General features: G+C 40.3%; 1 protein-coding gene and 1 pseudogene across 1 annotated transcript in view; both read right to left on the minus strand.

Annotated features, from left to right (window-relative positions):
* Positions 1 to 10,544: 10,544 nt before the first annotated feature.
* MNAT1 (MNAT1 component of CDK activating kinase) overlaps positions 10,545 to 23,501 on the minus strand; it is a 231,124-nt gene continuing 218,167 nt past the window's right edge. The window contains exon 8 of the mRNA XM_066388454.1: positions 10,545 to 11,002. Within this exon, the coding sequence (XP_066244551.1) occupies positions 10,882 to 11,002 (121 nt within the window). The 3' untranslated portion in view covers positions 10,545 to 10,881. The remainder of the gene's footprint in view (positions 11,003 to 23,501) is intronic.
* Positions 11,175 to 15,750, minus strand: LOC136375839 (melanoma inhibitory activity protein 2-like; annotated as a pseudogene).

Raw genomic sequence — 23,501 nt, forward strand, 5'->3', positions numbered from 1 at the left:
ATGTTTCATGGACTTTATTCTGTAGTCCTTGAATTTTGTCAGAAATTGAAGCTGAATTTCCTAACTTATTTGACCTAATTGATTTGTTTAGCAACTGTAAAGTCTGACTGCATTTTTTTTTAGATCAGGGTCAAGACTGAAATTTTTCTTAAGAAGAACTGTACTTAACCACGACACTTAGAACAGTGAATGGCTTTGGAAATTGGTTTTTGCTAAAGATGATAATATTGTTTAAAGATTTCGACCTATAATTACAAGGCAAACAGTAATTATTTCAACAGCGAACATCTGAATCACGATATCCTGTGATGTACATTTTTTATGCCATCAAAAATTAAAAGAAAGAAGATTTCCCTTCTTACACTAATTAGCAGTGGCTATACTTTCTGAATTCAGCATTTTTGGAACCTCAGTGCAGATATAAAGGAAATTTATGTATTTCAAAATCCATTTAACTATAATTGAGCTTCCTCCTAATCTTCTATTGAAACTGAATAACGTGCTATGTAGTAACATCTAAAAGGCAGATATGAAAGGAAGAATCTAAGAGTTATACAAATGCCTTCCAAGTGATGAATATGCTCAGTATCATATGCTTCTGTAGTGATATCAGTATTAGGCAGCATCTTATTACAGATAACCGTTAACAGGTGATTATTTACAATTGATTTTAAGGATAGGAAACACTGAGAACCCCAATTAAAGAAAATGCTATTCCCCCAAAAACAAATTACAAAATGTATACTCAAATGCATTTTTTTATAATTAAAAACTGTGCCTGACCAGGTGGTGGCGCAATAGATAGAGCATTGGACTAGGACACAGAGGACCCAGGTTTGAAACCAATAGGTCACTGGCTTGACCATGGGCTCCTCTGTCTTGAGTGCAGGCTCACCAGCTTGAATGAGTGGTCGCTGGCTTGAACATGGGAGCATAGACACGATGCCATAGTCGCTGGCTTGAAGCCCAAGGTCATTGGCTTGAGCCCAAAGTTGCTGGCTTGAGCAAGGGGTCACTCACTCTACTGCAGCCTCCCAGTCTAGGCACATATGAGAAAGCAATCAGTGAACTAAGGTGCCCCAAAGAAGAATGGATGCCTCTCATCTCTCTCCTTCCTGTCTGTCTGTGTCCCTCTCTCTGTCTTTCTCTGTCTCTATCAAAAAAAACCCAAACAAATAAATAAAAATTGTGCCTATTTGTCTCTTGTTATAGAAGTACCTACTTCAATGCTCTCTATTTTGCCTCTTAGCCCACAAAAACTAAAATATGTACTGTCTAGCCCTACAGAAGACATTTGAGGATGATCCAAGTCAATTACTAACTCAAATTGAAGAGTTAGTAATTAGAAGCCAAGCAGATAATACAAATAGACGAAGACAATAAATAATAAGAAGTGTTAAGTGTTAAGGAAATAAAGAATTAGAGCCTTTATTCCTTATCTAAAGGCATTTAAAATTCTTTTGAGCCTGACCAGGTGGTGGCGCAGTGGATAGCGTGTCGGACTGGGATGTGGAGGACCCAGGTTCGAAACCCCGAGGTCACCAGCTTAAGTGCGGGCTCATCTGGTTTGAGCAAAGCTCACCAGCTTGGACCCAAGGTCGCTGGCTTGAGCAAGGGGTTACTTGGTCTGCTGAAGGCCCACGGTCAAGGCAGATATGAGAAAGCAATCTATGAACAACTAAAGTGCCCCAACGAAAAACTGATGATTGATGCTTCTCATCAATCTGTTCCTGTATGTCTGTCCCTATCTATCCCTCTCTCTGACTCTCGCTCTGTCTCTGTAAAAAAAAAAAAAAAATTCTTTTGAAACTCAACCAAACCTATCCTCTGCAAGAGCTTGAGGGCTAATTCAACCACGATTTGCTAGTTTGGGATTTCTAACTTTCTTCCCCTTCCTACCCTCCCAGGGAGAAGTATGTAGGTCAGGTTCAGCAAACTTTCTGTAATGGGCCAGATAGTATTTTAGGCTTTGTAACCAATAGGGGATGTAGCTTCTCAACTCTGCCACAGTAGCCCAAAAGCAACCATAGGCAATAAACACTGTTAAAAAAAAATCTATTTATAGAGACTGAAGTTTGAATTTCGTATACTTTTCACATGTTAAAAAGTATACTGACATAGCTCTCTCCCTCTCTCACACACACATCCATGCTCATGCACCTCCCTACCCGCTTCTTTCCCCAGCGCCTCTCTCTGAAGCAGGAAACCAAGTCCTTCTCTCTGTCCTGCAGGTGCATACAGTACTTTCTTTCTCCTAAGTTCAAAGGGCCCCACTTTTGCCTCTGTGACTTGTTTCTTGAGCCCACAAGCTGGCTCACTTCTTCCACAATTCACTTCTACCGCTGTGACTTTCTAAATAAACTTTTGCTTGTTTAAAAAAGAAAAGGTATTATTGGGCAGATGAAATATATTATGCTCACTTTGTTAAAGATGGTGCCATCCACGTGGAAGCCCGTCGCCCAGGTGATAATATTAGTTGCCCTTCTTGCTTGGGATGGGCATGGTTATATTAATGTGTGTTGGGGGAGGGCTTTCACCACCAAAAGGTTTTAAAAAGGAAGAGACATCACGTTCCAGTGGTGGTCAAATAAGTTTGTAAATATATATATGTTGCCTCGCTTCTAGTTTGCATTGTGTGTGGAGACAGGCTATAAACTGGCAAAGTTATTATAGCCTAAGGCTTAGTTTTAAAACTAACCTTTTGCCCACACTCTTGACTGTTACATGATATAGGGTGTTACATGATGCACTCTCATGAGGAATCCCATCATGCCTCAGATAAGTGACTTTATATTAGAGACTTCCCTATTTGTACATTGGATTAAAGGTTTTATGTTTTTGTTTGTTTATTTATTTATTTATTTATTTACTGAGACAGAGGGTGAGTCAGAGAGAGGGATAGCCAGGGACAGACAGACAGGAACAGAGAGAGATGAGAAGCATCAATCATCAGTTTTTCGTTGTGACACCTTAGTTGTTCAGTGATTGCTCTCTCATATGTGCCTTGACCACGGGCCTTAAGCAGACTGAGCAACCCCTTGCTGGAGCCAGCGACCTTGGGTTCAAGATGGTGGGATTTTGCTCAAACCAGATGAGCCCGCGCTCAAGCTAGCACCCTTGGGATCTCGAACCTGGGTCCTCTGCATCCCAGTCCGATGCTCCATCCACTGCGTCACCACCTGGTCAGGCAGATTAAAGGTTTTGATTTCCACACTACAGTGTGTATATAAAGTCATGGTGCACTTTTGACCGGTCACAGGAAAGCAACAAAAGATGATAGAAATGTGAAATCTGCACCAAATAAAAGGAAAACCCTCCCAATTTCTGTAGGATGATGTGGCAGCATGTGCAAATGATGACATAACACCGTGTATACAGCAGAGTAGCCCACGGCCATGCCAGTCGAGATGTGGATGGTACAGAGGAAAGTTCAATGTGTTCTGTGGCTCCCTAGATTCGAATCCGTGACCAAAGTGCAACGTGAATATCGGCGCGTTTATAAAGAAGCACCACTACATAGGAATAATATTACTCAGTGGGATAAGCAGTTGAAGGAAATAGGCAGTTTGGTGGAGAAACCCTGTTCTGGTAGGCCATCAGTCAGTGACGAGTCTGTAGAAGCTATACAGGGTAGCTACCTAAGAAACCCTAAAAAATCTGTGCATGACCCCACATCGAACTGCACTGAATAGGTATGAAACTGGGAGAGTTTTCATTGTATTTGGTGCTGATTTCACATTTCTATCGTCTTTTGTTGCTTTCCTCTGACTGGTCAAAAGTGCACCATGACTTTACGGACACACTGTATAAAGTGGGGCAGACCAGGAGCTTGCTCTGTCTTGGTTCCTGAGATTAGCATTAGAGGAGAAAGCAGAGAAAGGAGAGCAGAGTAAGGCCACGTGGAGGAGAGGAGAAGCAGCCAAGATGGCGGAGTGCTGAAGGAAAAGCCAGTTTGTGTAGAGTTTGTGCAGAGAGAAAGAGATGGGAAACAGGTGAATAAGGCTGGTAAGCTAGAAACCTTTGATTCTAGGAAACTCGGATAAATCAGTAGCTTTGTGAGCACTGAACGAGTGGGTTTTGGAGCCCAGGGTGTGTTTTTACTTGCCCGCCAGGTGTAAGCTAGGCTTAAAGTTAATGGCCCAGAGTTCATGCAGAGAGAAGGAGATGGGAAACAGAGGTGAATAAGGCTGGTGAGGTAGATACCTGTGATTCTAGGAAACTCAGGTAAGTCAGGATGGCTCTGGAGTAGGCGGACGTACCAACATCCACCTCCCAGAACCAAAGTGGATTACAAAATAATTTTAAGAACTATCATCTGGAAAAACCAACTTTGGACTACACTAAGAGGACTCTTCAAGGAACACTGAAGAAGCCACACCGAGACTGCTTAGTGTATCTCAAGGTTCTTTTTACCAAGCCACAGTCGCAGAGCTCCAGGGAAAAGCAACCTGGTCTCATCTCTCCAGGCAGAGGAGAACAGAAGCTCCATCTCCACACATGCTGCAGATGGCTTTTCCAGTCTACCTGAATCATTACCAGCTAGAAGCAGCGGTCATTGGGATTTGGACGTGAGCTGCAAAGTATAGAATGGTGACAACAATTCCAGTGCCATGAGGACTTTTCCTGGATGTGGACTTTTCCTGGACTCCTGCTCTTTGTGACAGCTCCTAACAGACTGAACTGGGGTTGGGTTGCATTTTTCAGGGACTTGGCATGGTGTTGGGGCCTACTTGGACTTGGTGAACTTGTTAAGGACACTACTCTTTTATGGATTCTTGCTGTATTGGCCAAGAGTTTGATTAAAGGATTTAATCACTGTAAAAAAAAAAATAGAAGACTGGATAAAGAAGATGTGGCACATATACACCATGGTATACTATTCAGCCATAAGAAATGATGACATTGGATCACTTACAACAAAATGGTGGGATCTTGATAACATTATACGGAGTGAAATAAGTAAATCAGAAAAAAACAAGAACTGCAGGATCCCACACATTGGTGGGACATAAAAACGAGACTAAGAGACATGGACAAGAGTGTGGTGGTTACGGGGGTAGGGAGAGGGAATGAGGGAGAGGGGGAGGGGGAGGGGCACAAAGAAAACTAGACAGAAGGTGACAGAGGACAATCTGACTTTGGGTGATGGGTATGCAACAGAATTGAATGACAAGATAACCTGGACATGTTTTCTTTGAATATATGTACCTTGATTTATTGATGTCACCCCATTAAAATTAATAAAAATTTATTTATTAAAAAAAAAAGATAAGTCAGTAGCTTTGTGAGCACTGAATGAGTGGGTTTTGGAACCCAGTGTGTGTCTTTTTTGTTGTGTTTTTTTTTATTTATTTTAATGGGGTGACATTGATAAATCAGGGTACATATGTTCAGAGAAAACATCTCTAGGTTATTTTGACATTTGATTATGCTGCATTCTCATCACCCAAAGTCCCCAGTGTGTGTTTTTACTTGCCCGCCGGGTGCAAGCTAGGATTAAAGCTGATGGCCCATCAGTTTTTGGCTCCACTGTTTCATTACCGACTGTCCAAATCTAATGTGAACCTGCACTGGCCAGGCGGCTGTGATGGTGGCCATGGCTACTGGCTTTACATCCAGAAAAAGAGTAATTATGTCCTAGGAGGAGCCCATGCTGGAGAGCAGAGAAAGGCCACGTGGAGGAGAGGAGAAGCAGCCAAAATGGCGGAGTGTTGAAGGAGAAGCCAGTTTGTGCAGAGTTCATGCAGAGAGAAGATGGGGAACAGAGGTGAATAAGACTGGTGAGGTAAAACCTTTGATCCTAGGAAAACTCGGATAAGTCAGTGGCTTTGGGAGCCCTGAATGGAAAGGAAAGTGTTTTCTCACTGTGTGTATTTCTTGCCCGCTGGGCGCAAGCTAGAATTAAAGCTAATGGCCCACCAGTTCTTGGCTCCGTTGTTTCATTACTATCTGTCCGAATCAAACCTGAACCTGCATGGGCCAGGCGGCTGTGATGGTGGCCGTGGCTACTGGCCTTACAGGTATATTAATCTTTTGGTGTTTTTCAAACTTTAAAAGAATACAGACATCAAACTTTGCTTACAGAACATACAAAAACAGACAGCAGCTGGATTTGACTAGGGGTAAATTGCCTTCCTCTGATCTAGGTGAAGAGAATTAATTTGAAAGTAGGAATGAAATTTTCTTCTAGTGCTATATATTAATGTGCTAGATCAGGGGTCTGGAAACTTTTTGGCTGAGAGAGCCATGAACACCACATATTTTAAAATGTAATTCCGTGAGAGCCATACAACGACCTGTGTACATTACGCATTATCCAATAAAAATTTGGTGTTGTCCCAGAGGACAGCTGTGATTGGCTCCAGCCACCCACAACCATGAACATGAGCGGTAGGAAATGAATGGATTGTAATACATGGGAATGTTTTATATTTTTAACGTTATTATTTTTTTTATTAAAGATTTATCTGCGAGCCCTGGCCGATTGGCTCAGTGGTAGAGCGTCGGCCTGGTGTGCAGGAGTCCCGGGTTCGATTCCCGGCCAGGGCACAAAGGAGAAGCGCCCATATGCTTCTCCACCCCTCCCCCTCTCCTTCCTCTCTGTCTCTCTCTTCCCCTCCCGCAGCCAGGGCTCCACTGGAGGAAAGTTGGCCCGGGAGCTGGGGATGGCTCTATGGCCTCTGCCTCAGGCGCTAGAATAGCTCTGGTTGCAACAGAGCGACGCCTCCTGGTGGGCAGAGCATTGCCCCCTGGTGGGCATGCCGGGTGGATCCTGGTCGGGCGCATGTGCGAGTCTGTCTGACTGCCTCCCCATTTCCAACTACAGAAAAATACAAAAAAAAAAAAAGATTTATCTGCGAGCCAGATGCAGCCATCAAAAGAACCACATCTGGCTCATGAGCCATAAGTTCCCGACCCCTGTGCTAAATTAGAAATATTAACCGTGGGTACAAATGATGTTCTTATTTGTACATGTAAAGTGGTAATATTCCTATATCCATTTAGTCATGCCTTAGACAAAATATACAGCGCATAGTTGCAAAAAAAAAAACAATCCTTAAATGCTTCCATTAACATTTTAGCCCTTCCCCCATTTCCTTCAGAGTGGATAAGTGAACATGTGATTAGTTCTGGTGTGATACCTGGTAACTAAACTTGATGAATCTACTAGAAAATGAGTTAGAAAACTCATTAAATATAATTTTTAAAGTTTCTTAATTTTTTTTTTAAGTGAGAGGAGGGGAGATAGACTCCCATGTGGGCCCTGACCAGGATCTACCCAGCAACCCCTGGGGCCAATGCTCAAATTAAACGAGCTATCCTCAGCACATGAGGCCAATGCTCAGACCAATCGAGCCACATGGCTGTGAGAGGGAAAGAGAGAGAGAAGGGAGAGAAGGTAGGGAAGAGAAGCAGATGGTCGCTTCTCACATGCGCCCTGACCCGGGATGGATCCCAGGACATCAGCACATCAGACAGGTGCTCTATCCACTGAGCAAATCCACCAAGGATAAGTTTGTTAATTTTTGACGAGTTTTGTGCCACCTTAATTTGAAATGATTATCTGACCACCTGTTGACAGCCTAAAGATAAATTCTTAGAGATGCTTAGATCAAATATTTATTGAAAGAAATTAAGAAATACTAGGTATTAATGCATCCTAATTATGATGTAAATGTATTCAATACCATTAATAGTCAATCATGTTTTACATAATTTCTTGAAACTTCTCTCAAGGATATTATGAAGGGTTTTTTTTTTTGCATTTTTCTGAAGCTGGAAACAGGGAGAGACAGTCAGACTCCCGCATGCGCCCGACCGGGATCCACCCGGCATGCCCACCATGGGGTGACGCTCTGCCCACCAGGGGGCGATGCTCTGCCCATCCTGGGCGTCGCCATGTTGCGACCAGAGCCACTCTAGCGCCTGGGGCAGAGGCCAAGGAGCCATCCCCAGCGCCCAGGCCATCTTTGCTCCAATGGAGCCTTGGCTGCGGGAGGGGAAGAGAGAGACAGAGAGGAAGGCGCGGCGGAGGGGTGGAGAAGCAAATGGGCGCTTCTCCTGTGTGCCCTGGCCGGGAATCGAACCCGGGTCCTCCGCACGCTAGGCCGACGCTCTACCGCTGAGCCAACCGGCCAGGGTTTATGAAAGTTATTTAGTTGATATCATACATATCTCATAAAAAAATTAGATACCTGACCTATAAATTTTTTTGAAGTCTTAAAAAAAGCTGTCTAGCCTGACCAGGCGGTGGTGCAGTGGATAGAGCGTCGGACTGGGATGCAGAGGACTCAGGTTCGAGACCCCGAGGTTGCCAGCTTGAGCACGGGCTCATCTGGTTTGAGCAAAATCCCACCAGCTTGGACCCAAGGTCGCTGGCTCCAGCAAGGGGTTACTCGGTCTGCTGAAGGCCCACGGTCAAGGCACATATGAGAAAGCAATCAATGAACAACTAAGGTGTTGCAATGCGCAATGAAAAACTGATGCTTCTCATCTCTCTCCATTCCTGTCTGTCTGTCCCTGTCTATCCCTCTGACTTATTCTCTGTCTCTGTAAAAAATAAATTTAAAAAAAAAAAAAGCTGTCTACTCAAGACTTGATTTTAAGCAGTGGCTGTTTATAAATTTGAACCTGATGGTAATCTCTAGAGCATGAATTTTGGAGTTTCACCACTTGGATCGAAATCCAAACTATGCTACTTTTAAATTGTGTTGACCTTTGGCAAGTTACTTACCCTTTCTATGCCTCAGCTCCTCCATCTGTTAAAGTTGGGAAAATAATACTAGCACTGTTGTAAGGATTAGAAAACACACAAAGCAGGAAGCATGATGCTCAACACATGCTCAGTTGTTAGCTATTATTTCTGTGCTAGTACATATTTAAAAGACTTAAATTCATGTATATGAAAGACTTGTACAACCTGCTGTTTCAGAGAGGAAGTCATTGGAAGGATAGAGAATAACCTCATCATTTTAGAATATATATGTTATTCCATGAATTGTTGTTATTAGGTTATCTTTCACTGTTCCCTTTTATCTAACAGGATCATTTAACAACTTCTAAATTCTGTCTATTAAATAATAAGGTGGGCTCAAAAAGTTTTGAAAGCTTTTGAAATGTTCTGTTAATTTGTTAATTCCATTTAAATACATCATGCAAGGCAACAGAAAGTAGTAATAGTGTTTCTTTTTTTAAAGACTGGATACCTCAAACCAAATCTTGATTAAGCATCATAAAATGCAGTGAGATCAAATAAACTGTTCAAGGTCTTACAGCGAATGAGTACCAGAGTTGAGGTTTAATGTCACGCAGTCCAGCTGTGCCATTCTGCCCCTTGCACTCTACTGTCATTCCAGTACATTTCTAGTTGTTGTTCATTTGTTTAATATAAAACATGTTTTGCTTTTTTATTAAGATAAAAAAAAAGACTGGTTACCTAACTTTGGCAGCTGAGTAGAGGAAAGCCTTAACCATACATAGTTCTAAAGTTCTCACTGTTCTCTGAATAGACTTACAGATTTTACTGAAAATGCCAATCCTCAGTTGGGGAGTACTAATAGATATGAAAACAGAATGTACCCTGGTAGCATACAGATAAAACTAGACAGAAAAAAGAACAAAAACCCCGTTTTCTAATGCTTGATTTTTACTAACTTGTCTGTATGACCTTGGTGTACTTAATTATTCAATGCCTATGTCTTCTCAATTATCAAAGATAATCAAAAGTACTATAAAAATGAAGACTTACTCCTGAAATTAATACCTGTTTAGCCAAATAAGATGGAGTTGTTAAATAAGGATTTTCCATTCCAATGTAACCAAACTTGTTTTACATAACTTTCTACCCATAAAATCGACATCTATTGTGATGGAGATTTGATAGGAAATCCCTTTATTTATTAGAGAAACTATGTCCCATATCCAGTGCTCTTTGTAACAGAGTCATACAAGGTTGAGATCCTACAAAAATATTCATGCTATCCACATTCAAACTCTTTAAGCAAAAGCCTGAGTATACTAAACGCTTTTGAAGTTTCAACAGAAAATAATACATCAGAGTCTCACAGGGAAATTTCATTTAAAATGCAACCAGTCCAGTCTCCAAGGTTTCATCATAAAACGAGTTCACTTTTAAGGTGAAAGGTACCATTAAAGTATTAAATTTTATTAACTTACTTCTTTGAATTTGTCATTAAAGCAGGTTAATACTCTTCTCTGGTTTATCCTAAGAGCAACTCACAGCTGGGAACTCCAACACCTTGGTCAAGTTTTGTCTCACTTTCCACTGCTCAAAACAGGCCGAGTCCTTAATATTAACAGAGTGTCATTATCACAGGTCAGATTTTACTTGCCATAACCTGCTGGTAGAAGGAAATATATACACTTGTCTCGACTAGTATTAAGAAGACATTGGAGAAAAAAAAAAAAGGAACATTTTATGAGAAGAAATAATAGACTTGGATATTAACACTAAATGTCGTATTCAAAATGGCATTTTATAATGTGTTCAAGTAAAACACTGTAATAAGAGAAAACCCACAAAATTTAACATAAAGTCTAGCTTTATTTTTAAAAAGATTTTACAAGTCTGTCAAGCTCAAATATACATAGGTAAATTATTCTTATCTTCCATCAGATGAGGCTTCCAGCTTTAATCCCTCTCAAAAAAATATAAGTAAAAAAAACTTTTTCAACAAATATTTATCCACTAATTTGCTCCACTTAGTTCTGAAAATTTCTCCTTATAAATACTTTAGCACAGCTGCTATGGTAATACTGTTGTTTGGCAGCTGCGGAGGGCCAGTTTTACAAGTCTGTTTTACTTTTGCTAGCTCTCTAGTTCTGCTCCCAGGTCCAAACTGTGCAAAGGAGAAATAAAGGTTAACTGGCCTGCCAGAAAAGCCCACTGAATGCATCCTGTAGTGCTCTGTGACAAGCCAGAGAAGAAGTATAGCCTCCAGCAAGGTCCTGTGGAGAGGCAGCTCTGACGTGGTTTAAATACCTAGAACAAAACAAAAATGTAGCATTGATTCAGAAAGCACATAAACACTGGTAACATTTCAAAAAGCAACAGTAAAGATGTGGATGGAAAAGGGGCCACATACTGAACCTGACAAGCTCAGGGAAGGCCTGCATGGTGGGCCTTACACACTCAGACCTAAGCCTTACAAACTCTAGAGACCTAAAAGTAACCACATTGCATGGTCTGACATTTCTAACTTCCTAACTAGAAGTGAGTTGTGACTGGTAGTTATGTCCCTGCTGATAGCTTCCTCGACAAAGGTCAATCTTGACCTTAACTAAGCCTGACTATTAACTACAATAATATAGGAAGGTCAAGGTACCGTAATTTCCTTTCTCTAGACCTTTCATGACACAATCTCCCACCAGAGCAGGAACCACAAAACTCCAGTTATTGTGTTATTAACTGCTAGCTATCCAAATGCACCAATGTAAAAGTATGTGTCTATTCAGTTTACTTTTTATCCAATCCCAGAGCTTTCCCCATTTTGCCTCCTCCCACCTCCCTAATCTGTCACCAGTGGAGTTCATGTAACCCCTTGATGCCTCCTCCATGACTGTAATGTATAAAATAAGGTGCATTTTCTCAATGCCTTGCGATTTTTCTTCCTATCAATTGTTGTCAGTGTGGCTCAAATAAACCATAAAAATTCTTATAGGTTTGGGTGTTTCTAATGTTGTCAGTAGATTCAATTTTAAAGAAGAATTCTGATTTGAAATTTCATCAGATGAGAGAAATGCTCTCATTTCAGATGAAGTAACCCCAATGGTGAGGGACCATATGGAGTGTGTTGTATTTGGAACATCAAATGCATAATGATCTTTTTTCTAAAAGTTCACATTTAAGTCTGTTTTCATTAATTTTTGTCTAAGGTAAGACACTGAGGTTTCTTTCAGCAGTCTGAGCTGCCCACCAATTAGGTGCTTTTTTCTCAGGGGAAATAATCTGCCCTAGATAAGAATTGTAAGGCCAGTATCCAAGGTCACTATCACAGCCGCCTGGCCCATGCAGGTTCGCATTAGATTCGGACAGATAGTAATGAAAAAACGGAGCCAAGAACTGGTGGGCCATCATCTTTAATCCTAGCTTGCACCGGCGAGCAAGTAAAAACACACACTGGGCTCCAAAACCCACTCATCCAGTGCTCACAAAGCTACTGACTTATCCGAGTTTCCTAGAATCAAAGGTTTCTAGCTCACTAGCCTCATTCTCCTTTGTATCCCATCTCCTTCTCTCTACACAAACTCTGCACTAACTGGCTTCTCTTTCAGCACTCCGCCATCTTGGCTGCCTCTCCTCTCCTCCACGTGGCTTTACTCTGCTCTCCAACCTGCTCTCTGCTCTAATGCTAATCTCAGGAACTAGAGAGCAAGTTCCCGGTCTGCCCCATTTATAGTGTAGAAATCAAAACCTTTAATCCAATATACAAAATTGGGAAGTCTCTAATACAAAGTCACTTATCTGAAGCATGATGGGACTGTACCACCCCACATCAAAAAGAGTGGGAAAGGCTTAGTCCTAAAGCCAAGCTCCAGGCTACAAGGATCCTGCCTGCCACAGCCCGCCCCCAGCACACATTAATATCACTTGGGCAACAGGCCTCCACCTGGGCAGCGCCATCTTTAACAACATGAGCATAATACATTTTATCGGCCCAACAAGAATGAAAGGTTTTCTCCAATTCTTCAAGATCTTTGGTTTGCTCTCTATAGGTCTCCAGCTCTTCAGCTGCATAGCTGATTTTTTTTTTTTTACAGAGACAGAGAGCAAGTTAGAGAGAGGGATATACAGGGACAGACAGACAGGAATGAAGAGATGAGAAGCATCAATCATTAGTTTTTTCACTGCACGTTGTGACACCTTAGTTGTTCATTGATTGCTTTCTCATATGTGCCTTGACCATGGGCCTTCAGCAGACCGAGTAACCCCTTGCTCAAGCCAGCGACCTTGGGTCCAAACTGGTGAGCTTTTTCTCAAACCAGATGAGCCTGTGCTCAAGCTGGCGACCTTGGGGTCTCGAACCTGGGTCCTCTGCATCCCATTCCGATGGTCTATCCACTGCGCCACCACCTGGTCAGGCATAGCTGATATTTTCAACTGCTTTAGAAAGTTTTATCTTTCTCTAACCAGTGATTTTCTTCTACTGTTAATTTCCTATGAAGTACGATTTCATTTTCTTGATACAGTTAGGTCATTACTTTAAGTTTGTGCAAAAGCTTTTGATTCTCATTTTCAAGATGTTCATTTTCTGACTGCAAAGATACTTATTCAGTCTGGATTTTTAAATACTCTATAAGCTTCCTTTGTTTTTTTTCTAAATCAATTGAGTGTATATTTGATTTCTTTTTCTTTCTAAGGTTTTTAAAGAAGCCTTTAACATAGCAGCATAAATCAGCTTCTTCAAAGCTCCTTTTGGTTGATTATCTACAACTGCACCGTTTTCAGAACCACTCTTCACTTCCAATTCCTTATCGTTAAATCTTCCCCAAGCACAGCAGCCTAATCTTCCATCTTTAACAAGTGTTCAGCCAGAGGTCTGATCTGATTTTCTTTATCACATAGAAGATTGTTTTGCATATACTTTGGTGTCTTCAGATTTTATTTTGTTTGTCCAATCACTCACTTGTCCTTTCCACTCTTCAGCTTCTGACATTGGGAATTTTCAGTCAAAGCATCTTTTATAGCTGTCGTAAGTTGTTCTCCATTTATTTAAAGTATTTTGAAGGTTGTTTTGACTTCAACTACTTGTGATTTGACTGATTTTGATTCATCTTCAAAGGATTGTATTTTTTTTAATTATCCATCAACAATTCATCTTGTTCAAAATGTTTAGATTTCTCTTCCTTTGACTCTTTTTCTAGAAAGAGTATTTCTTCCTCAAATTCAGATTTGGAACTATTGAGCTTTTAACTGCCTCCAAATTTTGAGCTTTTGTTGACTCCTTCTCAGAGCTGGAATCCTTTAATGACTCTAAGCCTTCATACCTTTTTGTATGAAGCTAAATTTTTCAAATAGTTTACATTTTCTCATATTAATGTAGAATGTTCTAGAAAAAGCTTTTTCTCTCTTTCCACATAAAGTTGGCTTGTAATTAATTGAAAATGTCTCCACAAAAACAAGAAAACAACAATTTCCAGCACATATCAGCAATTTCCCATGGAAAACCATAGGGCTTAGGACCTTTCTCTTATCTTCAGGCAATGCTGCCACCACCCTGCTTAGCTCTTCCAGGACCACCCTACCCTCAAGGATGGCCGAGGAGCAGTCTTGAGCTCCTCAAGGGCGCCACTGTTGCTCTGGATACAGGAGCCGCAGACAGGGCCTGGCTGGCCACAATCAGCAGCAGAAAACATGTGGCTGTTTGTGTCCAGAACCCAAACCTGCACCAGGCGACCAGACCAGAAAGCTGTGGAGCTGCGGGGGTTGTGACGGGTACAGCATCCACAGGCCTTAAGTGTCCACGCTGCCCCCTTAAGGAGTCTAGGCCCCTCTGTTACACTGTGTCCAGATGATCCGGAAGTCCACTGAGGCTTCTCCTGGAGGCTCCTCGGGGCAGCCCGCTGGGTTGAGCACCCGGAGGCCGCTCAGACCCAACGCCAATCACAGCGCTTTCCTCTCACCTTCCTGCAAGAGCCTGCTAGCTGCAGGCCACCTAACCCGCAGGTCCAGGAAAACCTGCCTCGCCTTCGTGCCAGCTGGAAAATGGCCTGCAGGGCCCCGGCCTGTGTGTCCTGCCTGGACTTTTTAAAATAAAAGTATTTATTAGTTACATTTGTCCCCAGTTTCCTTCTGTTTTAGTATTAAGTTTTCTCTCCAGAGAGAGAGAGAAATACAGATAAGCCATTTGGAAGGGAACTATTATTGTTCCTTTTTTTCTTAGAAAGTCATTTTCAAGTGATGTGGCAGGAACTTTGACAACATTTTATAAGCCCTTCAGACCTATATTTAACCTACAGAGGATTAGTTTATACTGATGGACCCTTAAAGCACAGAGCGTGGGACCACCGCAGCTTGTTCCTGTCTTCACTACAAAACCAAGGATCTTTGGTTTGACTGCTTCACTATATTACATTTATTTGAAGAAAGACATTTACTTTAAGCTTTCTTTTATGAATACTCTGCTGAGTTTTGCTCTCCATACTTTTTTCTTCATTCTTTCTTTCATTTGCTTTATATTAGCATGATAATGACTACTGCTCTATGATAATTTATATTATTTTCCTTTTTCTTGTTTTCTTTTAAAAAGAAGGTTACTTTGTTCAAATTTATTTGAAATAATTATTAGAGGTGATTAGTGGGACCTCCTTGGATGAAAATGGACCCACCGGCCCTGGCTGGGTACCTCAGTTGGTTGGAGTGTGGTCCCCATATGCCAGGAATGCGGATTCCATCCCTCGATAGGGCACACACAGGGGTCAACCAATGAATGCACTGATGGGTGGAACACAAATCATGTTTCTCTCTTTCTCTCCCTCTCCCATTCTAAAATCAATAAATTAAAAAAAAAAAAGTTTTAATGGGCCCATTGCCAGTCACTGTCTTTGAATGTTTTACTGTTATTTATTACATAGCAATTGAGTCCATGAAATTATTCTGATTCTTCATCATTCATTACATTTTTAAGTATATTACTTTATTGATTTTAGAGAGGAAGAGAGAGAGACAGAAACACTGACCTGTTCCTGAATATGTCCTGAGCAGGGATTGAACTGACAGCCTCTGTGCATCAGGACAATGCAACCGAGCTCTCTGGCCAGGGCTCAGTACATTTTTTAAAACCTTGGAAGAGCCTGACCTGTGGTGGCGCAGTGGATAAAGCGACGACCTGGAAACACTGAGGTCGCCAGTTCGAAGCCCTGAGCTTGCCTGGTCAAGGCACATATGGGGAGTTGATGCTTTCTGCTCCTCCTTCTCTCTCACTCTCTCTCTCTCTCTCTCTCTCTCTCTCTCTCTCCTCTCTAAAATGAATAAATAAAAAATATTTTAAAAAAAGAAAGAAAGAAAAACCTTGGAATATTTGGGTTTTGGTCTCTGTCTTCTATTCTTCATACTTTATAACACTGAAGTTGCCCAAACCAATTAGATTAACATATAATAAAATTGTGAGGCAAGAGCAAATCTATATGAATAAAAAGTTTTACTCACTGTCAAAAGGCTATCAGAATAGGAATGACCCTGGAAGAGTGCTGTGTCACAGACATTTGCACACTGAACTCTATCCCTGTTATTAAGGAATTATAGATGGAGAAGGCTTATCTATTGAGCATTTTATTTACAGGGGTGGGAAAAAGTAAGTTTATAGTTTTAATACAAATAAATAATACAATAATTAAGACAAGAATAAACTGTGTACTCACAACTGTAAACCTACTTTTGCCCAACCCTGTATGTTCTGAAACAACTGCACAAACAAATGGAAGACGGGAGAGAACATACTGATTGCTTCAAAATTACTTTAATATTAACACACTAAATTGTCTCCTTTACAGTAAAGGAAACCTTAGACCAGTGGTAGTCAACCTGGTCCCTACCACCCACTAGTGGGCATTCCAGCTTTCATGGTGGGTGGTAGTGGAGCAACCAAAGTATAAACAAAAAGATAGATTTAACTATAGTAAGTTGTTTTATAAAGATTTATTCTGCCAAACTTAGCAAAAATCCGACATAAAGTACTTGGTAAGTAATTATTATTATATGCTTTAACTTGCTGTAACTCTGCTTTATACATTTTATAAAATAAAGTGACTTCCCTACTTTATAAATCACCATTACTGCCTGACCTGTGGTGGCGCAGTGGATAAAGCGCCGACCTGGAAATGCTGAGGTTGCCGGTTCGAAACCCTGGGCTTGCCTGGTCAAGGCACATATGGGAGTTGATGCTTCCAGCTCCTCCCCCTTCTCTCTCTCAGCCTCTCCTCTCTCTCTCTCTCTCCTCTCTAAAAATGAATAAATTAAAAAAAAAAAAAAAAATCACCATTACTGTGGAACCGGTGGGCAGTTAGAAAATTTTACTACTAACAGAGATACAAAAGTGGGCGGTAGGTATAAAAAGGTGGACTACCCCTGCCTTAGACTATTACATGTCCAAGAAATCTCTGAGACTACGCCTGAGTTCAAAAGAATATCTTAATTAGTAAATACAGAGGAATCTTTTGAACTGATCTCAAAAGACAAGTGTAAAAGTCACTATTTTTCATCAGTCACACACATAATTATTAGGCAATTCAAACTTTCTACCTTGGTAAAGGTAGACAACCCTAAAAACTTGGGAGAATCTCAGTCAAAGAGGGAGCAACTTGTTAGCATGATTACCAGCACTGCTGGAAAACAAATATTTCCAGCTTTGCTCTAATGCCTAGTTTAAGAAACCACATTGTTTCTTCAGGCCTCAGGAAGTAAGGGAGCTTCACCTACCTTAGAATTACGGGTACGGCAAATGAATAAATCAGGCACCAGAACATTTTAATAACTTGGAAACTTTTCTACTCATTCATTCAAACTTCCTGTGTGTCAAAGTTTTGATGCATGAGCAACTTATTATTTCTAACATAATAACAAGTCTGTTTTTCATTTGTTTCCATGTTTAATAAGCTTGTGTGATTAAAAAATATATGGCAATGTAAGAGGCCAAATATAAAAAGTGGTCAAAGTAAGACACGGCATAAGCTCCTGGAATTGGCTATAATTTATTCACATTGTCACAAATCAAGGTGTTAACTCAATTTTTTGCTTCCCTGCCAAGGGTGAAAGGGGAAAGTGGAAGGAAAACGGAAATTAATATTTATTGAGCAATGATCTCCAAACTTTTTCAATAGTATATTTATAGTAATAAAAAATATTTGAGCATGCTTCTTCACAATTTGTATACTTATTTATAAATTATACACATGTAGTATTAATATATTAGGTAGTATTATATAATTATATACATAAGTATATTATAAAATATATAGTAGAAACATTTAAAGGATGAGATAAAAATACTTAATAAAAGTTTCAATAATTTCACCCTATATCCCATCTTCCACACCTTGGTAGGATGCATCCCACTTTGGAGACTTCTGTTACTAAGCAGTCATTCATTGTCAAACTCTTGATAGAACCTTAGGTCCCACAGAATTTAAATAAGAATTCATCAAACCTTCTGCACAGTCATAAAAATACCTGTTTATTACCTCCCAAAACACCATAAAATGTCGACCTGTGGTGGCGCAGTGGATAAAGCGTCGACCTGGAAATGATGAGGTCGCCAGTTCGAAACCCTGGGCTTGCCTGGTCAAGGCACATATGTGAGTTGATGCTTCCAGCTCCTCCCCCCCTTCTCTCTGTCTCTCCTCTCTCTGTCTCTGTCTCTCTCTCTCTCTCTCTCGCTGTCTCTCCCTTTCCTCTCTAAAATGAATAAATAAATAAAAAAATAAAAAAAAAATAGAAACACCATAAAATGTCAAACTGTTAGGACTCTGATGCATGAAAAATGAGGTAAGTGTTAAATCACCTTAGAATATCTAAAAATCAACCTGGAACAGCATAAAATCACTGGGAACTCAATAACTATCACACAAATAATAAATGAGTATTATTTTTACAAGTTTCTTGGAAATGCAATGTTTCGTTCCTGATACAAGTTTCCAGCTAATTTTCACCCATACTCCAGATAATGTTGTATCCCCCCTTCTTCCTTTCCTCAGACCCTCAAAAGAAAAGCAGAGTCTTGGCTCCAGTGGCTTTTCACTCATGGCAGAATTCAAGTACCACAGAGGAATGTCTGTCAACCTTCACAAGCCAACTATCATAAATTAGAACTGGTTTCATAGCAGTAATACAAACCACTATGCAACTAGCTGTTTTGATTCATCACATTTTGGTACAATTTGCTTCTGGGAAAGTTGAGTCATACCATCTCTGGCTTGGCAATTCAAGCATAAACTTGCAGTGTACATATAGCTTTTTATATGTTATCCTGAGAAACCTGAAACAGCTGCACTGCTGGCAGAAAAACACGGGACCACCAGCAAAATATCCAGAACAGTTGCATCTTTTAATTTATGACTATGCACTGTATCCATAAAGAGAATAGAAAACAGTTCAACTTTTTATAGGTAAAATGTAATAAACAGTCATACTCACTGATGCCATAAATGTGTAAAAAAAAGTATTTAAAATGATTAATTAGTGTTTGAAAATAGTGTTTCTTGAACAGCCATAATCCAGAGCAATGAGAAAATATTTTTAAATTTGGGTTATTAATGCTAAATTATAGATTCTCACTGCCAAAACAAAGTCAATTAAAATTTCTCTGCACAGCACTGAAGAAATGCACTTCCTTTCTCGCAATCATTTACATGAAACATGTCTGTGAGAATAATTCTTTAAAGACCTGCCTATTTACACTGCTGTTTTTGATCTCTAGGGCTGCACAAAACAGTTACTGTTAAATAGGATAACCTATTTTCACCATGGCAACCTACATTAATTCCAATTTTCATAAAAAAAACAACAACATAGTTCATTCCTGTTATTCAACTGTGGGCTTTATTTTCTAGGTATCTTAACTTAATGTTCTTAAAGACTTTAATTATTGTGGTTCACCAAAGTTTTTTAAAGGATCTGCCACACTGAAACCACACAATGAGAATTTTGTGTTTTGCCTACTTTTTCACATTAATCCACATCTGTGTTGCTTTAATTCTTTCATAACTGTTGCATACAGTACATCACTGAATAGTATTCCTGGGGTTTCTGGCAGAAGTCAGTATCATTTCATGTACACCTTTATACAACAGAATGTGGAAGAAGTCTTAGCCAAATTTATTTCCAAAAGTCAAGCTCAGTTGGATTTTGGAGCCCAGAGGTAATTGCTCTGACTATTTAGCCAATCCCAGGGCAGGATTTCTGTTTTCAATAGGTTTATTTTAAATACCTGTAAATCTTATAAGCAGAAACCAGGGGGGAAAAAGAAAAGTCTGCTTATTTTGGTACCTAAACCTCATTATACCTTATTTTTACTAAAAGCAGACTGACCTCAAAGATTTAAAAATCATAGATTTGATTATTTTCTTAATAAGGCTAAAAAAAAAGTATGTTTTCAAAAGCATGTCTAGCATAATTCCTGTATAAAGGAAATCTTATGCCCTAATTTATACTCATCTAAAGTTGCCTTCTTTTGCCATTACCCATCAAAATCCCTTTCAAACAGACTTCAGAGAAGGGGGAAGGAAAAGGAGGCAATGGGTCCTGACTGAGAGGGGAGGGAGAGAGGACTCAGCATTAGAAAACCACCCTTGAAGTTTGTGTTCCTGAACTTTGATTTCCTACCCTGTCATTTTCTTCTGTTACATTTAGCAGCTTTTGCTCCCAAAGAAGGCGATATAATTTACACTTAGCTTCAGGAAAACTTCATTTTTTTCAGTTCTTTAACAGAAGTGAGTTCCTCTGAGATTCCTCTTTTACCATTTCCCCTCCTTTCAAAGCCCTATATTGACCATCTGGCTGAAGTCTTGGACTCGGATCACTTTAGTGCTACTCAACAATGCTTTGAGTTCTGAGCTGGGGCAGAGGGCAGGGTCACCACTCGGGACCAAGAGGCAGCACTCTCCCCTCCAGTCATAACCTCCCCATGTAAGCCACTGACAAACGCTGGCTCCAGAGAAGCAAAGAATCTTGGAATTCAAGTTGAAATAAAAATGTGAAGTTCATATTAGTTCCCTCTACCTCAAATTATCAGGCCCTATGGAGAGTTAAAAGGAAGGAAAAAAACACACCACAGAGTTAAAATTTTGGACTGGTTTAAACTAAGAAGGGGGGGGTAAACTCTAGAGACTAAGATTTTATTTTTACAAGGTGGCCCATTTTTTAAAGTCTGCATTTAAAGCCATCATGCATTAAACAGACCAGTTCCAAGTTGTTCTGCCTGCCAGCCTACAAAATTTAAATACAAGTATCATTAAGAGAGATCAGCCATCTGATCTCAGCTGTCAAGACCAAGAGCTCATGGAAGAAATTCAGCCAAAGCTACAAAAGATTTACATCAGCAACCTGGGGTCTATCTCAATGAGATTTTAAAACAATCAGAGCAATAGCATGCTCAGATAATTATCACTAAAGAGCAAAAACATTCTGAAAATAGAGGTTAGTGCTCAGGTATCCTAACTTAATCACGATGTCTGAATAATAGACAAACTGTCTACAGAGGGAAATTGATCATCATTTATTCTAAGATAAGTAGGAAAAGTACTACAAGTCAGAAATGTTCATAATTCTAAGGGCAATTTGGTTATAAAACCACATGGCTTCGTGAACTCCAGGCAAAAATATAACAAACTTCTACACTCATGATGTTACTCTTGACTTTATATCCTGCCATAAAGTGAGAACACAACTTGAATAAACTAATTATTAAAGCTGATTTCAGATTTATACTAATACAGTTGGGAGTCAAGTGACAGAGCAACCCAAGGACACCAACACCTACTTATTAAAAAAATAAAAGGAAAAATTCACATATATGCATATACATATATAATACAGATATATATACACAAACATATACATACAGATCTATATATGTATTTCACAAACACTATGCATGCCCTAGTATATTTTATTTATAAAGAGATTAAAAATGATACATTATTGCCTGACCAGGAGGTGGCGCAGTGGATAGAGCATCGGACTGGGATGCAGAAGGACCCAGGTTCGAGACCCCGAGGTCGCCAGCTTGAGCATGGGCTTATCTGGTTTGAGCAAAAGCTCACCAGCTTGGACCCAAGGTCGCTGGCTCGAGCAAGGGGTTACTCGGTCTGCTGAAGGCCCGCAGTCAAGGCATATACGAGAAAGCAATCAATGAACAACTAAGGTGTCGCAACGAAAAACTGATAATTGATGCTTCTCATCTCTCTTTGTTCCTGTCTGTCTGTGCCTCTCTCTCTCTCTCTGTAAAAAAAAAAAAAAAATTTAATGCTACATTTTTTCCACTCTCACGGACTTTTCTCCTTCTTATTCCTCATATCTAGTATTTTGACACCACCCCCCCCCATCACCATTAAATGCCCATTTCTCTGTCTCCATTCTCCTTCGCCTCTCTAAACCTGGAGACAGCCTCCGGCTTCCATAACAATGCCTATAATTTGGGCCATTCTACCTTCTGACAAATGATTCCCCAAATTTCTCTTTTTTTGTTTCCTAATTACTGTTTTTCTTCTTGGCTTACTTCCTATTATGGCTTCATTTATCACCTCTGTTCTACAAAACCCTATACTTCTCTTTTGCCCATTTTAGTTAGAGAACAGCATTTTTCTTTGCTTGGGCTATAACTTAATAATAATAATAATAATAATAATAATGATATAATTTAAGGGTCCTGCCTGGTTGGCTCAGCGGTAGAGCATCGGCCCGAAGCATGTGGAAGCCCCAGGTTCAATTCCAGTCAGGGCACACAAGGAGAAACAACCATCTGCTTCTCCTCCCTCCCCCCTTCTGCTTCTCTCTCTCTCTCTCTCTCTCTCTCTCTCTCTCTCTCTCTCTCCCTCCCGCCCTTCCTCCCTCCTCCCCTGCTGCAGCCATGGCTTGAATGGTTTGAGCTATTGGCCCTGGGTGCTGAGGATGGCTCCATGGCCTCGACTCAGGCACTGAAATAGCTCAGTTGCCAAGCAATGGAGCAGCAGCCTCGGATGGGCAGAGTATTGCCCCCTTGGGGGCTTGCCAGGTGGATCCTGATCTGGGCGCATGCGAGAGTCTATTTCTCTGCCTCCCTGCCTCTCACTTAATATAAAAAAATTTTTATACTGCAAATTTAGTATTTTCATAACTGAACTCATTTTCCTTTACAAATGTACCCCTCTCTCTGTCTCTCTGAATTTCTCTTAATAGTTTCAACATACTCCTAGGGTCATCTTGGAATCCTCTTTCTCCTGCATACCAATGAGAAACCTCCTCCACACAATCTCTTTAAAAACATCTAATTTACCTCTCACATCATATTCCTTGCCACTGTCATGCTTACTGCAGCTCTTTATTATCTTTTTCATGGACTACTGTTAACTTTCTTTTAACTGACTCCCCCCCCCCCCATGTACAGTATGGTCTCTCTATTCCAACCTATTCATGGTAACTAAATTAATTTTCTTAGTGCAAAACTCTGGATCACTCTTATACAAAAACATCCACTGGTTCCCTGCTCTACATAGACTAAAGTCCAAATTCCTTAGCCTACCATTCAAGGCCTACCCTACTTGATTCTAAACCACCTTTCCAAATTCTAATACTTCCCATTACTCATCTCCATGTACACCACACTAAAGCCAAAGTAAACCATGTGGTTTTCAGTTATTCTCTAGGAAAGCCTCATAACTAGTCACTCTGTATCTTTGCTCATGGTGTTGCATTACCTTAGAATGCCTTCACCATTGCTTGTCTTCCAAAGCTCTGGTTCAAACATCAACCTCTAAATTCTTTTTTTTGGGGGGAGGGGTATTTTTCT

This window comes from Saccopteryx leptura, chromosome 6 (genome assembly GCF_036850995.1).
Source record: "Saccopteryx leptura isolate mSacLep1 chromosome 6, mSacLep1_pri_phased_curated, whole genome shotgun sequence".
Lineage (NCBI taxonomy): Eukaryota > Metazoa > Chordata > Mammalia > Chiroptera > Emballonuridae > Saccopteryx > Saccopteryx leptura.